Genomic DNA, 16,071 nt, shown 5'->3' with positions numbered 1-16,071 from the left:
TATATATATATATATATATATACTGTATATACTGTATATATATGTGTGTGTGTGTGTAAACCTCCCATTATATCCTTTTTCTATTGCATAATTTTCAAGACCGATTCCATTACCTTGTGACATAGATATGACTTTGATTAGAACTGATGTTCTTTACTAGTGTTACACACACATATATATATGTATATATATACGTGTGTGTGTGTGTGTGTGTGTGTGTGTGAAAAACCTCCAATTATTTCATTTTTGTATTGTATAATTTTCATGAACCGATTGGATGACACATGAATTTAGTTAGGACAGATGTTCTTTGCCAGTGTTTTACGCACACACACATATACTATATATATATATATATATATATATATATATATATATATATATATATATATATATATATATATATATATATATATATATATATATATATATAGACATCAATTATTTCTTGCTGAGTCTTCAAATTTATACGAATCTTATTGATGTCTTCTGCACATGGATTTCATCTGTGATTCAAAAGTTCAAGGATGAATTGTGGGAGTGGCTAGTATCCTGTTTTTTTTTCTTTTCTTATTGATTTTGTACAGAAAAAAACCGTTGTAATTGAACGGGTAAATGCAAAGTTTTCAATTGTGCTAACTTCAGTTAAAGAGAAATCAACAGCATGATATATGTTGTAAATTACAGTAAAGGAGTAAAGAGATTATTCTGTTCGCGTACGTAACTCCGACCAATGTTCTTGGCATTCAATGCTTCCAGATGCATCGAAGCATTGGAGGACTGAGCCTTCGACTTTTGCTGACCTCAGGGAGAGAGAGAGAGCGAGAAGTTTTGGATGCATGAGTCAAATTTGACTCGTATGTTGTTGCGAAATTTATTCGTTTCACTTTGTGTTAAACTCGTTCATTGGTCCAAGGAAGATAGCTATGTGCGCGCACATGTTCCTTCGGATACGTTGATGATGTTCACATAACCAATTTGTTTACAGTGAAAAGATACCTCACCTCATTTTAATTTTTAGTGTTCGGTTTACACTACAAAATAAATCAGTAATGAAAATATGGTAAAACAGTGAGTCAGCTGGGTTTAATCAGACCGTCTTACCGTCGTTATTGGCTGTGGAACTCTTTACTTTCTTGTATGTTCCTCAGTCATCTAAATATAGACATATTTTCAATATCCAAGAAAAATGAACTTCATCAATAGAAAATTCAATAACCACGTTATCGTGATATATATATATATATATATATATATATATATATATATATATATATATATATATATATGTATATGTATGTTACAGATATACATGCTTGCTTTTTTTGTGTGCACATAATCGTGAAATCTTCCATGGAAAAGCCACCTGCCGCTGATTTCTTTTTATTTATTTTGATAATTTTGAGAGAGAGAGAGAGAGGGCAGGTGTTTCAATGTATTTGCGACGACAAAATTGATTCCGGAAAATTTGTGAGTTTGTTCAACCTATTCTTCCTGAAGATAGCCGTCTTTTGTGCGCCTGTGCTTTTGTTTATGAGTGTGTGTGTATGTACGTGTGGAGAGAGTGGACGACAAAGTACTAAGATTGAATTTCTCAAGTTTGTAAGATAATGTGGGTAGATTGTGGTACGATAGGCTGGTAAAATGTCCATATACTTCTCAGCTATTGAGAGAAAAAAGCAAATGGAGAATATATATAATTTATATATATATATATATGTGTGTGTGTGTGAATGTATGTATATATATATATATATATATATATATATATATATATATATATATATATATACATATATATATATATATATCATCAACAATTAATAATGATAACATCAGTGCTGAATGTAATTATAATATTATTGTTTGATAATTCCATGATGAAGGTAATGAGTTGCAAATACCTCAGGATTAATCTGTGGATGAGAATTAGAATGCTTGAAGGATTTTGATTTCATGCAACGTTATGCATCGTTTAAGTAGGTGTGACCGCGTGTGTGTGTGTGTGTGTGTGTAACAAACAGGTGTAGAAAGAGAAGGGGAACATTCATATTTGAGGGTGTCGGTGTGTGGAAGACCAGTGTGAATTCGATAATCGTGTAGGTAGGGTCACCTTTTGTGGGTTCTCTGTGTGTAAAATATTAAGTATCTTTTATTCCCGTTTTCTATGATAATAGGCAACCACTGTGAAATCAGTTCTGAAATGTGAAATTTCCTGTGTTGTGACATTGCACGCATTTGTTTATATCACATACAGGAACGTGATATTGAAAAGCCGCGCCCATGCGCTCTTTGCATTTTGTATATCGACGAAATAAGGCAATCGATTGTAAACATTCCTGGGAGAAAATGTTCGTTTTCTATGTGGAGGTGCATTCCATTGGTTGCATAAACTGCCATAGCATGGGCAACCTGTTGAATGCTTTTATACTTTTTCATATGTTTATATAACTTGAATTCAAGTTTATAGGAAGATGCTCTAACTCCTTGCCATAAGGTATGAGTGTAATTATATTATATTCATCGCAGGAATAAATAAAGTGGCGTTTTCGCGCGTAAGATCGTAAGAGAAGTCCTCTTTGCGTCAAAGTGCGGGAGTTTGTGCTGAGCTGAGAGAAAGGAGACGCACTTTCTTAAATATATGTGTATATGTAAAAGGATGCGTTTTGTGTCGCTGGGAGAGAGAGAGAGAGAGTGGGTGGAGAAGCTGTTATGGGCAGAGTGAATTAATCAGACCGTGACAGCAACAGAATCCAGCCCTGATGCAAACCTCCAGGAAAAAAAAAAAAGAGATTGACAAACCTGAAAGTTTCCTCAGTAGAAAAATATAACCCCACGTGAAGGTCTCCGTTTATTTATACTCTTATAAGTTGGTGAATTGATAATAACCGTACTCTCTCTCTCTCTCTCTCACAACTCACAAACACTTAAAATTATTTTTTTTTATCCTTCGCACCGTACCTACACTTGGGGCCTGGAGCTTATATAAGTCATAAAACCGTTAGGTCTAACAAAACCGTTATTTTTCTAGACTTTCAAATTCAACGCTCATTTTTATAAACTTGGTTTTCCCGAGTTCTTAAAAATGTCATGTTTTTTTTTATATATTCTGAATATGTAATTCACCCGGTCTTGAGTGAGTTTTCCCGTCTTTTTCTTCTCATAATGGTTGTATTTTCAAGTGATCAAATTTCTTACTTATTTTCCTTACTTCTCAACACGACTTGCTTAGGTTTGTCGTCTCGAGGGGGAAAACTCATTCGCTTAGTTATTCCCGCTTTATAACACCTCATGCTTAGTTTTTTTGCTTCTCAACACCCTGTTTTAGTTTTCCATCCACAAAACAGCATCCACTTGGATTTTTTCCACCGTTCAAACACCTAAGTTTTCCCACCTATGAGCACTGTGCATAGTTTTCCCAACAGACATTTGAAAATCTCAGTTTTCCCAGCTCTTGAATACGAGTCGTAATCCATATTTTGTCGAGTTTTAGTTACTCGATACTTACACCATCCATATTTAATTTTTCCAATGCCGCAACTCTGCATGGATTTTTTTCTAGTTTGCATTTTTTAAACTTTGCAGTATCAGTTCTTAATTTTTCAGCTTAACTATGCAGGAATGGTTGTCAGTTACGTCTTCGAAACATTCTGTTTAGTTTTCCCAGCTTATAAGCATGTACTTAATATCTAGTTGGTTCAACAAAGCATTTTGGGGTTAGTCTTCCAAGATAGCAGGTATTTAATGCTGGGATATATAAATTTCAGAGGACTCCGTTTAGTTTTCTCAGTTTTACTATCTTCTTAGCACCCTGTGCTTCGGTTTCCTACATGTCTACCAGATGTATAATGTTTGTTTAGTTGTTAGTTTTCCTGTTCCAAATTTTATTCGCTTGATACACATATTGTTTTTAACTACAAAGTCTGACCTTATTCAAATATAAAACTCCTGAACAAAAAAATATTATGCAATGAAAGACTGGCTCAGTTAATTATTAATCCTGAATAATTGAGATTGATGTGGTAATCTTGAGAGTATTTGGTAATTAAACGAGTTAATTGTAATTAAGAGTCTTGACAATTACATTTCTTGTCGTCTTGTTGATGAAGAACCGCGTTAGGGTTGATAGAATTTACGTGTTCTGATGAACTGGGATTAGACTTACGGAAAAAACAATCTGAATCTTAGAATTCTTTAAAGGGAATTTAAATCTGTTGCATAACAGCCTTGTCACGTCGCAGACAATACGTTAAGTTACTTCACCTCATGGAGTTTCCTAGAGTTTTTCATGTTCATTATTTACCCAGTGATGTTTTTAAGTTTCCTCACTTAATAGTTTTATGTACACAAGAAAACGAACTTGAAAAAAACTTTAATTTGGCGGCAGTGTGACGTGACTTAAGACGGTGGCTCTGAAATCGCGTTTTGATTGGTAGCGATCCTGGAAAAGCGATTGCGATTGGTGCTTGCGAACCCAAAGGCAGCTGCGATTGGTTGGTGTACCGGGAGGAGTTGCCAGTTCTGGATTTTCTCGTCCATAATCGATATTTTAGAGGTGACTCCTGCCGCGGCGTTTATATGGGGTGTGCTCAGTCTAGCAGTGGATTCCTGCCGGAGAACACCATCGTCATGGCCGAAATCAACGTCCAAGAGCTGTGCGATATCGCCAACAAGTTGAGAGTGCATTCCATCAAGATGACGGATGCCTCGAATTCTGGGTATGTGGCTCTGAAATGCTTTAATTTTTGTGTCACGTTACATTTTTAAGGAAAGGAAGTGGTGATTGATCTGTTATGCGTGCCTTACGTTGGCCGGACTGTCTCCATGTCTTGTTTACTTCCGAAAGTCTGTTTTTGAAACCGGCGTTTTTTTATTGGAACTAATTTTCAGATATTTTTTTATATAGTTTGTTTCTGAATTGGACTTAACACTTATGAATGGTAATTAAATCTCAATTTACCTATTTTATGGTTAGGTTCATGCCTGCAATGTAAAGCAGTTGGCTACTTAAAGAATTGAAGTTTTCGATCTAAGTTTATGGGGTATTTCTTTAAACAAGGTACGTGATATTGAGGTATACCATTGATATTTTTTTAAATAAAATTTTCGAGGTAGTTTGACATTGATGAAGGTCAAGGGGGCGTCGATCCCTTGTATAAGACCCATTCTCTCCCTGTTACTCTCAGGGCGCCAGTTTGGCATGTTCATATTTTTTTCATATTCCAGATTTTTGCATCTCTAACTGTACTAGGCCTAACCTTGAGTTTTCATGTCCGGAGTAAAAAATTTTGGTGTAACGACTGCCCTCCAACATCCAAGTATAGACAGCCCGACGACAAAGGCTGGAGGAGATATATAATGTAGTGATAGACTGTTAGAAGTCTGTAAGCTTAAATGACCACTCTATCGAGACAGATCGGTAAATGAAGTAATTTATTTCAGACCTCCTTGCCCATAACGCGCACTATAGGGTTTACTTACGGTTCTGTGCAGCGTCCCTCCGGCCCCTAGCTGCAACCCTTTTCGTTCCTTTTACTGTGCCTCCATTCATACTTTCCTCCATCTTGCTATCCACCCTCTCCTAACAATTGTTTCATAGCGCAACTGCGAGCTTTTCCTCCTGTTAAACCTTTCAAACGTTTTTACTGTCAATTTCCTTCCAGCGCTGAATGACCTCATAGGTCCCATCGCTTGGCGTTTGGCCTAAATAACATATTCTGTTCCAAAATTCATGCCCATAAATTTGATTTTTTAGTGTGCCCAGAGCTTGGGGAGTAGACTGAGTTGACTGTGGTTGAGATGATTTGAGTAGGAATAAGTAACCTCATGGACGAAACGACCTTGAACGAACTGGTTGAATATAACAGTTTTATGTATTTAGTTACGTCCGGGACTTGTGAAGCCAGCTACAAACAATTCAGGTAGAGAATTAAATTCGTGCTTGTTCCTGGTTATGTAAAATGTTAACGAACATGCGCGGCCTACTTGCAACAGCATTAGAGAGATTTTGGTTACAGAACTCAGTGCTTCGGGTTGAGTCTAAGCATTGTAAGCTTTCTTACAGGAGTTGTACATTACGAATTTGTTGCATTTGGAAGTTTTTTTGCAAAGATTACTGTGAACAAAAGGCAAAATTGAAGTGTACAGATATTGCTCACGGAATCACACGTGTATATTACACTATATATATATATATATATATATATATATATATATATATATATATATATATATATATATATATATATATATAACTGAATCACGAAAATATGGAACGTGATGAATATATAAATAAAGATAAAATCCACGAAGGAAACGAAAACACTTGGAGTGCAGCACTCCATTGTTTCCGTTTCCTTCGTGGATTTTATCTTTATATATATATATATATATATATATATATATATATATATATATATTTTATATATTGCTCCTTGCTTACATTATATATTCATTCTTAAGGTCTGACCTGTGCCCACAAGTAATGTTTGCATACTGTTACAAACATCACGGTCTAGCTCACACAAGATCTGAAAACGTATTCACCTCCTTTTTCATATTTTGGCTTGTCGCTTTTGTTGCTGCCACAACGTAATATAGTGGAATAAATCATTCATGACAGCCCCTCTCTCTCTCTCTCTCTCTCTCTCTCTCTCTCTCTCTCTCTCTCTCAAACCTTATGACTGGAAAAACTAGGCATGAAGCATTGCAGGTATGGTTCAGTACGATAGTCGTAACGTAATGCCTTTTTCCTATTGCGAGAAAATGATTGAAATCTCGATCATTCTAATACTCTCCCTCTTGATTCAACTTTTACAAGGAAATGTTTTTGACCGGTTTTATGATTTTCCGTTATTAGCTTCCAAATGTACCAAGGCACGAAGCTTCCTCACCAATAGTTCGTGATGCGGCCTCGGAATGTGAGTTCACCATTAATTCACAGTTGATCCCAGAAATACCTGAATACTTGTCAGTCAGCGTGCAGACGACTGGTAGAAATAAGAATACATTAGTGAATGTTTGTTAAGGAGCATAGACACTCATAGGTGATTTTATTAAACTTTTGCTATATAAAAGGATCTTGAATTTTACCAAATCTATGCGCTCCAGTGCACAGTAGCAGGAAATTCAGTTTTAAAAAATCTGTGGTTTACACGAATACAGCCATAATAAGTGACGGCAGTTTCCCGTCTGCAAAAAAATAATTGTACCAAGGAGGTTATTTATTTTTTTTTTCTTTTAACTTTAACACCTCTTAATTTGGGCCCTGGAAGTATCTCTCCCGGCAGGTAGGCAGTAAATCGACTTGTAATGTATGCACGTCATTAAACAGTGTGCTGTAACACAATGTTGAATGTTTTTAAACTGACGGGAGGCGCTGTTTATCAATTGCTGCTGTCGATATTAACCGGAAAAGGGTATTGCTCTACTGGACTGGATAACAGTCCCTTAACGTTTTATTTTCGCTCACATAAGGGAAGTAACTCTTGCATTCCACACTTAGAATCAGAATGCAAGAGTTGGCACAATTCCTTTGTTATTAATGGAAGTTTAAGCTGATCTTATGCCAGCTCTGGCTCGTGCTCCTCAGATTAGTCAGTCTGTTGACCAGATTCTCGAGAGAGGACGCCTATTTCCTTCGGTGTAAGGCCTCCGTTTTCCCCCTCTTCGTTTTGAACAGTATTGGAACATTTCTTTACCCCTCACCCCCTCTGGCAAAAGGTTGTGAATGCAGTTTTGCCATAAGTAGATTTTGGTTTTTCCTCTGTGCTAGCCAGTTGTCAACGAACCATCCAAACATTCCTCTGTAGGGTAGGCTAGTAGGGCTGTCAGTGCACCTCAGGCGGTGCACTGTTAGCATTACTTAAGGTTCTGTACATCGTCCATTCGGCCTCCAGCTGCAACCCCTTTCTTTCCTTTTACTGTACTCCCATTCATATTGTCTTTAATCTTGCTATCCACCCCATCCTAACAGTTGATTGATTCACAGTGCAACTGCGAGGTTTTCCTCCTGCTACTCCTTTCAAACCTTTCTTCTCCGTTTCTCTTTCACGTTGTTTCACATTATTTGCTTTTATGTACAGCCCTCCACAGGGATAATTCCCTCTCTGGCGGGCCCTTGTACGTTTTCAAAATAAGGTGCTGCTTATATTTTATAATTCTCTTTCAGTGTTTTCTTGTCAGCGCTGAATGACCTCATAGGTCCCAGCGCTAGGGCCTTTGGCTTAAATTCTATATTCCAATCCAAACATTCGTCTTTTCAGCCTGAGTAATGTTCCGTAGTAAGTTTTTTTTAGATAATCTCTGTAAACAGATATAAACACTTGAAAAAAACCATAGATAAAAACATTGTTCGCATCCAGGGGAAGGATGTTAGAAAGTTTCCTCCCCTCGAGGTTCATGACGTCACTGGAAGTGGTTTTCGGTCTGCTGGCGTTCTTAATCATTATATTGTGGGTGCTTGGATAAGTTTTGCGGTTGCCACAAACGTTTTGGTTGGGCGGTTTCCTACGCGGCCTCTGGGTGATTCTGGGGTTTAAACTTTTTATTTGGCCGTTGTTGTACACGTTTGCTTTTTTTCCGATAGCTGATGTTGCGCATGGTGCGTGCATGCTAATATAAAATTATACGTAGTTGTGTTGCTGTGACGAGTTTGGAGCTCTCTCTCTCTCTCTCTCTCTCTCTCTCTCTCTCTCTCTCTCTCTCTCTCTCTCTCTCTTGTGTGTGTATATATATATAGTATATATACATATATATATATATATATATATATATATATATATATATATATATATATATATATATATATATATATATATATATATATATATTATTTTACAATGCTTTTTCAAATTAAGTATGATTTTTATACTGTATTTGTGCGTTTTGGTAAATGCCCATTGTCAAGTTTTCTTTACGTATGAAATGAGCCGTATATTGAACATTCCTTACTTGTGAGGATACGTGAAAGCCTGGTATCGTAACACTTGAATAATTAGAACTTCTTCCAATCCCTTCCCCATCCCATCCCATCCCCTTACACTTTCCACCCGCCTCTCCAACCAGGGGGCCTTTATTTTAAATGGTCGTTGGTAACCATATGCAGGAAGTGGCTAAAACGTCGTTGGAGGCTCCGTCGTAACTGGTGGTATTGGATCTCTCTCTCTCTCTCTCTCTCTGTGTGTGTGTGTGTGTTTCAAAGCCTACGGTATAGGCTGGTTTTTCTTGCGGTTACGCCAGAGATTCTCCGCCCTCATAAAATGGAAATGGGTTAGGCCTATAACATTACAGTAGGGAGAGACTATAGGTAAAAGGACACGCATTAATAAAATTGCCTTGAATAGTAAAGTTTAGTTTACTGAAGACTTTTATTGTAAAGTGTATTGACTAGTGTTGTGAATATTGGCGTGGTTGTCTTCTCATATTCGCTGTAATTTTACTGTTACGAAAACTTGAATCTTCTGAGGCTATTTAAGCTTATATTAGGAATAGTTGTAGTCAGTTATTGTTGAATGTTAATAATCTTAACTTTTGCAGTGTTTTAAATCCAAACACGAATGCTCTATGATTATCCTTTTGAACTTGTAATCCAAGTTCCTGTCAGTAAACTTTGCTCAAGTTTTAAAACATTTTTTCTGTGCTTCATAATGACAAGCAGATGCTAACCATAGCATACTTCGTGAATTAACATAAAATTTTCACTGAAAATGGATAACCATTCTTCGGCTCTCTCTCTCTCTCTCTCTCTCTCTCTCTCTCTCTCTCTCTCTCTCTCTCTCTCTCTCTCTCTCTCTTCATTTTCTTCCTCGATGCAATGTATACACAATGCCAAGCTTTGAAATTACTTATACACCATTTGTTTTCTTTGACCAACATTCCATCCTATGAAAGGCAGGGCTATCACTGACGTTGAGCCCCAGGAATTTTTCAAGACAGGACTAACCCCGGGAATTTAAATGCAATGTTTCTCTTGAAAAAAAAATACATATATGGCCTGTCATACTGTTAGTGGCTGGTGGCAGGCAGTTTTTTATTTTTTCATTATTTATTTATTTATTTATTTATTTATTTATTTATTTATTTTTGGCGGCTGATGAACATTTTGTATCCGTAGAAAAATTTTTCTTGTAAGGGACCAATGATTGATATTTTTAAGTAAGAACGAATGAAAACTTCAGTTCTTAGGTATTCTAGTCACATGGTGTTGAAGTAGTGTTACTAATCATGTATTTACTAAATATAGAAATTGCATAATTATAGTTTCCACATATGGAACTGTTTTATAAACTTGTCGCAAAAAACCAAACATCTGCTAATGTAATGAAATATGCTTTCAGACACCCAACATCATGTGCGTCCATGTCAGAGATCATGTCTGTCCTTTTCTTCCATACCATGAGATACAAGTTGTCGAGCCCAAGGGACCCCAGCTCTGACAGATTCATCCTCTCCAAGGGCCATGCAGCTCCTATCCTTTATGCAGGTAAGCTTCTAGGGTGAGACACCTGAAATTTGATTGTGTGTGTGTGTGTTAAGGGTGTTTGTTAGTTTTTGTGTGTGTGTGTTAAGGGTGTTTGTTAGTTTTTATAAAGTGTTGATTATGCTGTTAGGCTTTATGAAAGTAGGTCATGATACTGTTTATATTGATAAAGGTTAGGTCTACACTTACTGGCTAGTCTGTTCTGAAATGTTCTGGTCAGTTTCAAAACTCTTTGCAGGTGGGTGGTTTTCAGACGACATGTGTGTTATGAGCTATATTAAAATCGAGCCTATTTGCATATTCATTAAGTCCTATAAATGTCGGTAGATAACAAGTCGCCAGTCAAAAATAGTCTCCTCTTGCTCAATGTGATATTTGAAAATGTAATTTTATGTCCAGTTTTTCCTCCAATATCATAACATAGTTATTGCTATTAATTTATTGTACTGTCTTAAGCTTTTTTCTCATTTTCTCTTTGATCTTAGATTTTAAGGCATTCTTTCTATGCTTTTATAGTTTCTTGACTTGGCCCAAGGCCCTGCTAAAAATGGTGTTATAAAGGCAGTTTTTCTGGGTCCTGGTCGTTCGGCCGAAAGTCATTTAGGCCTTAACGTCCAAACTGGCAAACGGCCGAAGTGGATGCATATAATACTTTGATCCCTGAGGGGTTCACGGCTGAAAATAATAACCAAGCAAGTACCAAGGTTTTTTCATGTCTAAAACTGCAGATATTAAATTCTCAAAATTAAGATTAGCATTATGGCTTAAATTTCATAAATCACCAAACTAAAACAGTTGTGGTGTCCAGGGGAAGCCAAGCCAATTTGCAAAGAAACAAATGAACACAACAGTAATGGTAGGAAGCGCACTGAAATTAACTAACTAAGGTAGATACTGTACAAAGTTTAATGGATAACTTGGCGTACTACTGGTGGTACAGCTGAAGCCATGCATATTTTCTGAATTGGTGTCACACGAGTGGTTCAAACAATTATGACATTACAGCTGGCTACTCTAGGAAAATTTTGGTAGCAAGGCAAGACCCTAGGAAAACCGCTTGTTTGTAAATTTGAGAATTTCAAAAAATATATATTAATTTGTAGGATAATATAGCTTATGTAATGTGCTGGTTTATTATTACCATATTTGAGTGAAGGGATTTCAGAGACACTTTACACTGCCAGGCATTGAGGCAGTTGTAGTGGCATTTCTTAATGCTGTTCACAAAGAAGCTTGATGTAATAAATGGTTTTCTGTAAGCACTGAGTTCAGTAATTGTTACATCCAACACTTAAGTTGCCATAACTGCTTGATGTTTTGGAAATGCTTTATTTAAAGTTATTGATACTCAGAAGTATTTAAATAACATTTTGTTGTTGAAAGCTGTTTAAATCCTTTTTTTTTTTTAGTGTTGACAGCTGAATCCACGTTATTTGCGTAACAGAGTCTACAGTTGGTTGAATTGAGTATATAACCTTCTGTAGGTGATGTATAGTCCTGAAACCTAAGTTTCCTTTTTTTGTGCAGTGTTCAGTTTTATTAATTATTTTTTCCTTCTCTAGCTTGGGCTGAAGCTGGGCTCTTCCCCAAAGAGGAGTTGATGAATCTTCGTAAGATTGACAATGACTTGGAAGGTCACCCAACTCCTAGGCTCAACTTTGTTGATGTAGCCACAGGATCCCTTGGTCAGGGGTTGTCAGTTGCTTGTGGTATGGCCTATGTCGGCAAGTACTTCGATAAGGCATCTTACAGGTAAGGTTCAGAGCTTTTTAGAAAAACAAAAACTGGGTCATAGGCATTGGGAATGGCACTGCCAGTGTATTTATTCTATAAAAAGGTATTAAAGTGGGTAGCTGTTTTCTCAGATGCCGAGTAATTTTGGAGTAACATAATATAGTTTAACCAGACAACCATTTAGACAACTCTGCATAAAATAGGGACAAATAATGAAAATAGGGACAAAACATGTTTGTGTTTGGCAGCAAGATGAGATATCATGAGGATCAATTGAAGAGAAAGAAGGAGCTTGGGGCCAAAAGGACTCCACAAAAGAAAATTTAGACCAGTTAAGTGTGCTGTAAACAGAAAAGTTTATACACTTGTAGTGTATCTGAAAATGCATGTACATTAATGTCTAGTTGTAAAAGTTGTGAACCATTTGACATGTACAGTAGAGTTGAAAGTTATTGTAACATTGGAATGAGGTAATTGTAAAATAACATATTTCAAAATTGGTAAGGTAATTTTGAAATATGGCATGGAAATATCGTATATTTGAAATGTGTAAGTAGTGTGTGGTAATTATACTCAAAACAATTTCATAGTACTGTGATAAGGAAATTGCCTTGCATCCTACAAATAGGGCCAGTCCAAGGGTTATGCCACTTGTATGGTGATATTCTTTTAACTCTTGGGTGATTCAGTTAGGGGGTCCATGTGAATAAAAATTTGCAGTGTTTAAGCTCTATAATGTATATTGTCTTTGTTGCGTCTTAATATGTATGATAGATAGGCTTGGCTTTAAGTGATTTTCAGTCATTGTGGGTAGAAAACTAGAGGAAAACATGTATTACAGCCAGAGGGAACAGATTCAGTAAATTTTCACTGTATGAACAGTAAAGACTTACACACGGCTTGCTTTTAGTAACTAGCAGTTTTGTAAATACGTTGTACAGTAATAGAAATAGTTTTTATGATGGTATGTAGAAATACTGTACAGTGTACATTTTACAATGATATTTCAATTATTTTTTGGTAATTAAAATTTGGATTTTACTAGTCTTCAAAATTTTTCAAAAGTATTTTGATGGTACAGTGTTCAAAACTAAACTAGAAAAGGTCAGAAGCACAACATTATGAATGCTTGTAAGACATGGTATACATTGATTGATTTTAGATTTGAGGTTATCTTGTGATCTTAATGAGCTCCAAAGTATGTTGTTAATTTAGTAATAATTGACGTTTCTTCAGGACATACTGTTTGATTGGTGATGGAGAAAGTGCAGAAGGAAGTATCTGGGAAGCTCTTAGCTTTGCTGGCATCAAAAAGCTAGACAATTTGGTTGCTATTTTTGACATCAACCGTCTTGGACAGTCAGAGCCAACAGCATTCCAGCATGACATGGACACATACCGAATGCGCTTGGAGAGCTTTGGATTCAACACTCTAGTTGTGGATGGTCATGATGTTGAGGCTCTGTGCAAGGTGAGTTGATTTATCACTGATTTGATTTAGTATACAGTCTCTGGGAATTTGATTAGTGAACAGAATCAAACTTTCATTGTCATAATGCTGCTGAATAATGGTCCGTGATCCATCCTTTGATGGTAATGTACTTAACTGCATGGCATTTTGAACTGTTATGTACAGTATTTTAACTTTGTCCTTACGTATGCACTGCGAAGTAGTTTTCACTTCAAGTATGTTTGTATTTGTAGGCTTTTTGTTTAGGAAATTAAATGAAATGAGTAGCACTTTTTAGTTTTTGATTCAATATTTTTATTGACATTGATTAGGACTAAAAGGTACAGGAAGTCTCAAAACCATGAGATTTTTTTTTTTTTTTTTTTTATCAAAATATAATTTAGTAAGCACTGGTAACACCAAAAATAGTGATATAGCTGCCTATATCATTTCCCTTTACACTAGTCACTAAAAAGTCACTAAAAACTGGTAGCCTTCAACTGTATATTCATTATACTGTGATTTTTCATGAATCCTACTACAGTAGATAATGTACTGTATATTTAAATCCCACTACTGTAGATATATTCATTCCATGGTAGACAAAAAGAAAAAAGGAAAATCCAGATATGTCTCTAGGACTTCACAGTTCACAGGCTACATTTCAGTTACTCTGTTTTATTATTGAAGGGTAAAACATGAGTTTCATGTTAAAAGTGAATTTTCTCTAGTACTATATAAATACAGTTGAAACTATTTTCTAAGATTAAAGTACAGTATATTTCCTTCCTGAAAAAAAAAGAAAAAAAAAATGCTTGGCTGTAAACAAGTAAATTAAGGAGTTATTGGACAAAATAATTTGACAAGTTAGAAGTGTTAAGGCTTAAAATTGATTTTGACATCACAGATTTAAAATCTGCATTAATGATGTCAGAATTGATTATATGCTTGAGCACTTTTCAGCTTCTCAGCTTGTCATCAGGTGACTGAGACTACGACAGGACGATGGGGATTGTACATGGGAGTGCCACTAAGTTTTCCCCCAGGGATGCTTTTCTGGGGGAATGCATCCAGTGAGCGGTAGGAGACACACCTGGGTATTGCATAGAGTGTGAGTCTCTTTAGAGCTGACGGCTAGATCCTTTTGACATCGTCTACAATTGGAGACAGGTAACAGGGACATTGGGTCCCTAATTACCTATGTGGCAAAAGAAGTTGTCCAAGATTCCAGGGTCTGAGCTTTGCTTGGCTACTGTTTTGCACAACATTTAACTCTGGGAGTTTCTTCTCCACGCTTACTTTGGTTTTAAACAGAGGGAAAAAGTTGCCTTCCTGGAAGGCAACTTTGAACCTTGTCTTTAGTGCCATTTTGTCATTTGATCACATAGTCAGCAGCAGGTTGTGTTCTTCTGTGCCCCTGGTGAAATCTTTGACTTCCCATGTGTCTGTGCCAAGTAATTTCTGGACCTGCTAGCTCTTTGGTTTGAGGTCCTGAGAGATATTCCTCTTTAGTTAACCTTAGATTCAGCTGCTCATATCTGGTATCTTCAGGCGTTGAGAGCTCTGGCACTTCACGCCTGGATGCTTTCCTGCCTCTTCCGTGGCAAGAGGGCTCTTTTCTCGCTCACCATTGGAGTTCTTGGATACTTTTATTCCTTGAGCAGCTGTCTACAAAACTAGAATCTTCTCCAATTATTGATATGGAGACAAGGTATCTCTAGCTAGAGTTGCTTGTCAGCAGGTAGTGGTGTTTTGCTCACCTACCTTAGCTGTGAGGCTTCTTTCTGCCCTGGATTTTTAGGAAAGGCTTCAAGTGGTCAACCTTAGCCAAGGTTTGATTCTAGGAGTAGATCTCTCCTTTTTTTAGGTTGATCTTTTGTGCTCCTGAGAAGCTGTAACAATCTCTCTCAGGGATTCAAAGCCTGGAGGGTAATGACTCCCTCCTTTTGGGAGTTTTGACTCAGCTTGTCCGAGTCTTTTTGAGGGTTGTCAGACATAGATCTGAACCCAGAAGCTGTCTGGGTTAGCCCTGGCATCGGCAAGGTATAAGTGTCATATCTGGGCTCTTGTATGATACTCGGGAGGATGGAAGCATCTGCTGGTACATCCCGTATATGCGGTAAGCTAGAGGTGTGGGGTTCCTTCCTCTGCTCCTAACGGACCAGGAAGTTAACACCCCAGGTTGTGTGAACCCACAAGTTGGTTTAGAGAGTACCTAGATTCCTCCCACCAATGGGTAAGTCTATGTAAAGAACAAAGGTTTGTATTTTTGTTGGAACAGATGGCAAATTTTAAAAGTAATTTCTATTTTTCCTTACATACAAACCTGAAGTTCTTGACATTTACAGCCCAAATCAGCCACCCCTCACTCTAGCACCTGCTCTGGAAGACAAAGTGGAGTACTGTG

At 36.8% G+C, this 16,071-nt stretch overlaps 1 protein-coding gene across 2 annotated transcripts in view; it reads left to right on the top strand.

The window, feature by feature from the left end:
• Positions 1–16,071, top strand: part of LOC136855114 (transketolase-like protein 2) — a 42,355-nt gene that overhangs the window by 13,887 nt on the left and 12,397 nt on the right. Inside the window, exons 1-5 of one of the 2 annotated variants that reach the window (XM_067131947.1) lie at positions 2,076–2,103; positions 4,337–4,718; positions 10,338–10,483; positions 12,043–12,232; positions 13,451–13,685. In XM_067131947.1, the coding sequence (XP_066988048.1) occupies positions 4,579–4,718; positions 10,338–10,483; positions 12,043–12,232; positions 13,451–13,685 (711 nt within the window). In that variant the 5' untranslated portion in view covers positions 2,076–2,103; positions 4,337–4,578. Of the gene's footprint in view, positions 1–2,075; positions 2,104–4,336; positions 4,719–10,337; positions 10,484–12,042; positions 12,233–13,450; positions 13,686–16,071 lie in introns of those variants that run through there. The other variant, XM_067131948.1, reaches the window with a different exon arrangement.

This window comes from Macrobrachium rosenbergii, chromosome 30, assembly GCF_040412425.1.
Source record: "Macrobrachium rosenbergii isolate ZJJX-2024 chromosome 30, ASM4041242v1, whole genome shotgun sequence".
NCBI classification, from domain to species: Eukaryota; Metazoa; Arthropoda; class Malacostraca; order Decapoda; family Palaemonidae; genus Macrobrachium; species Macrobrachium rosenbergii.
Note: the sequence above shows the minus strand (reverse complement) of the source record. Positions and strands in the feature narration are given on the sequence as shown.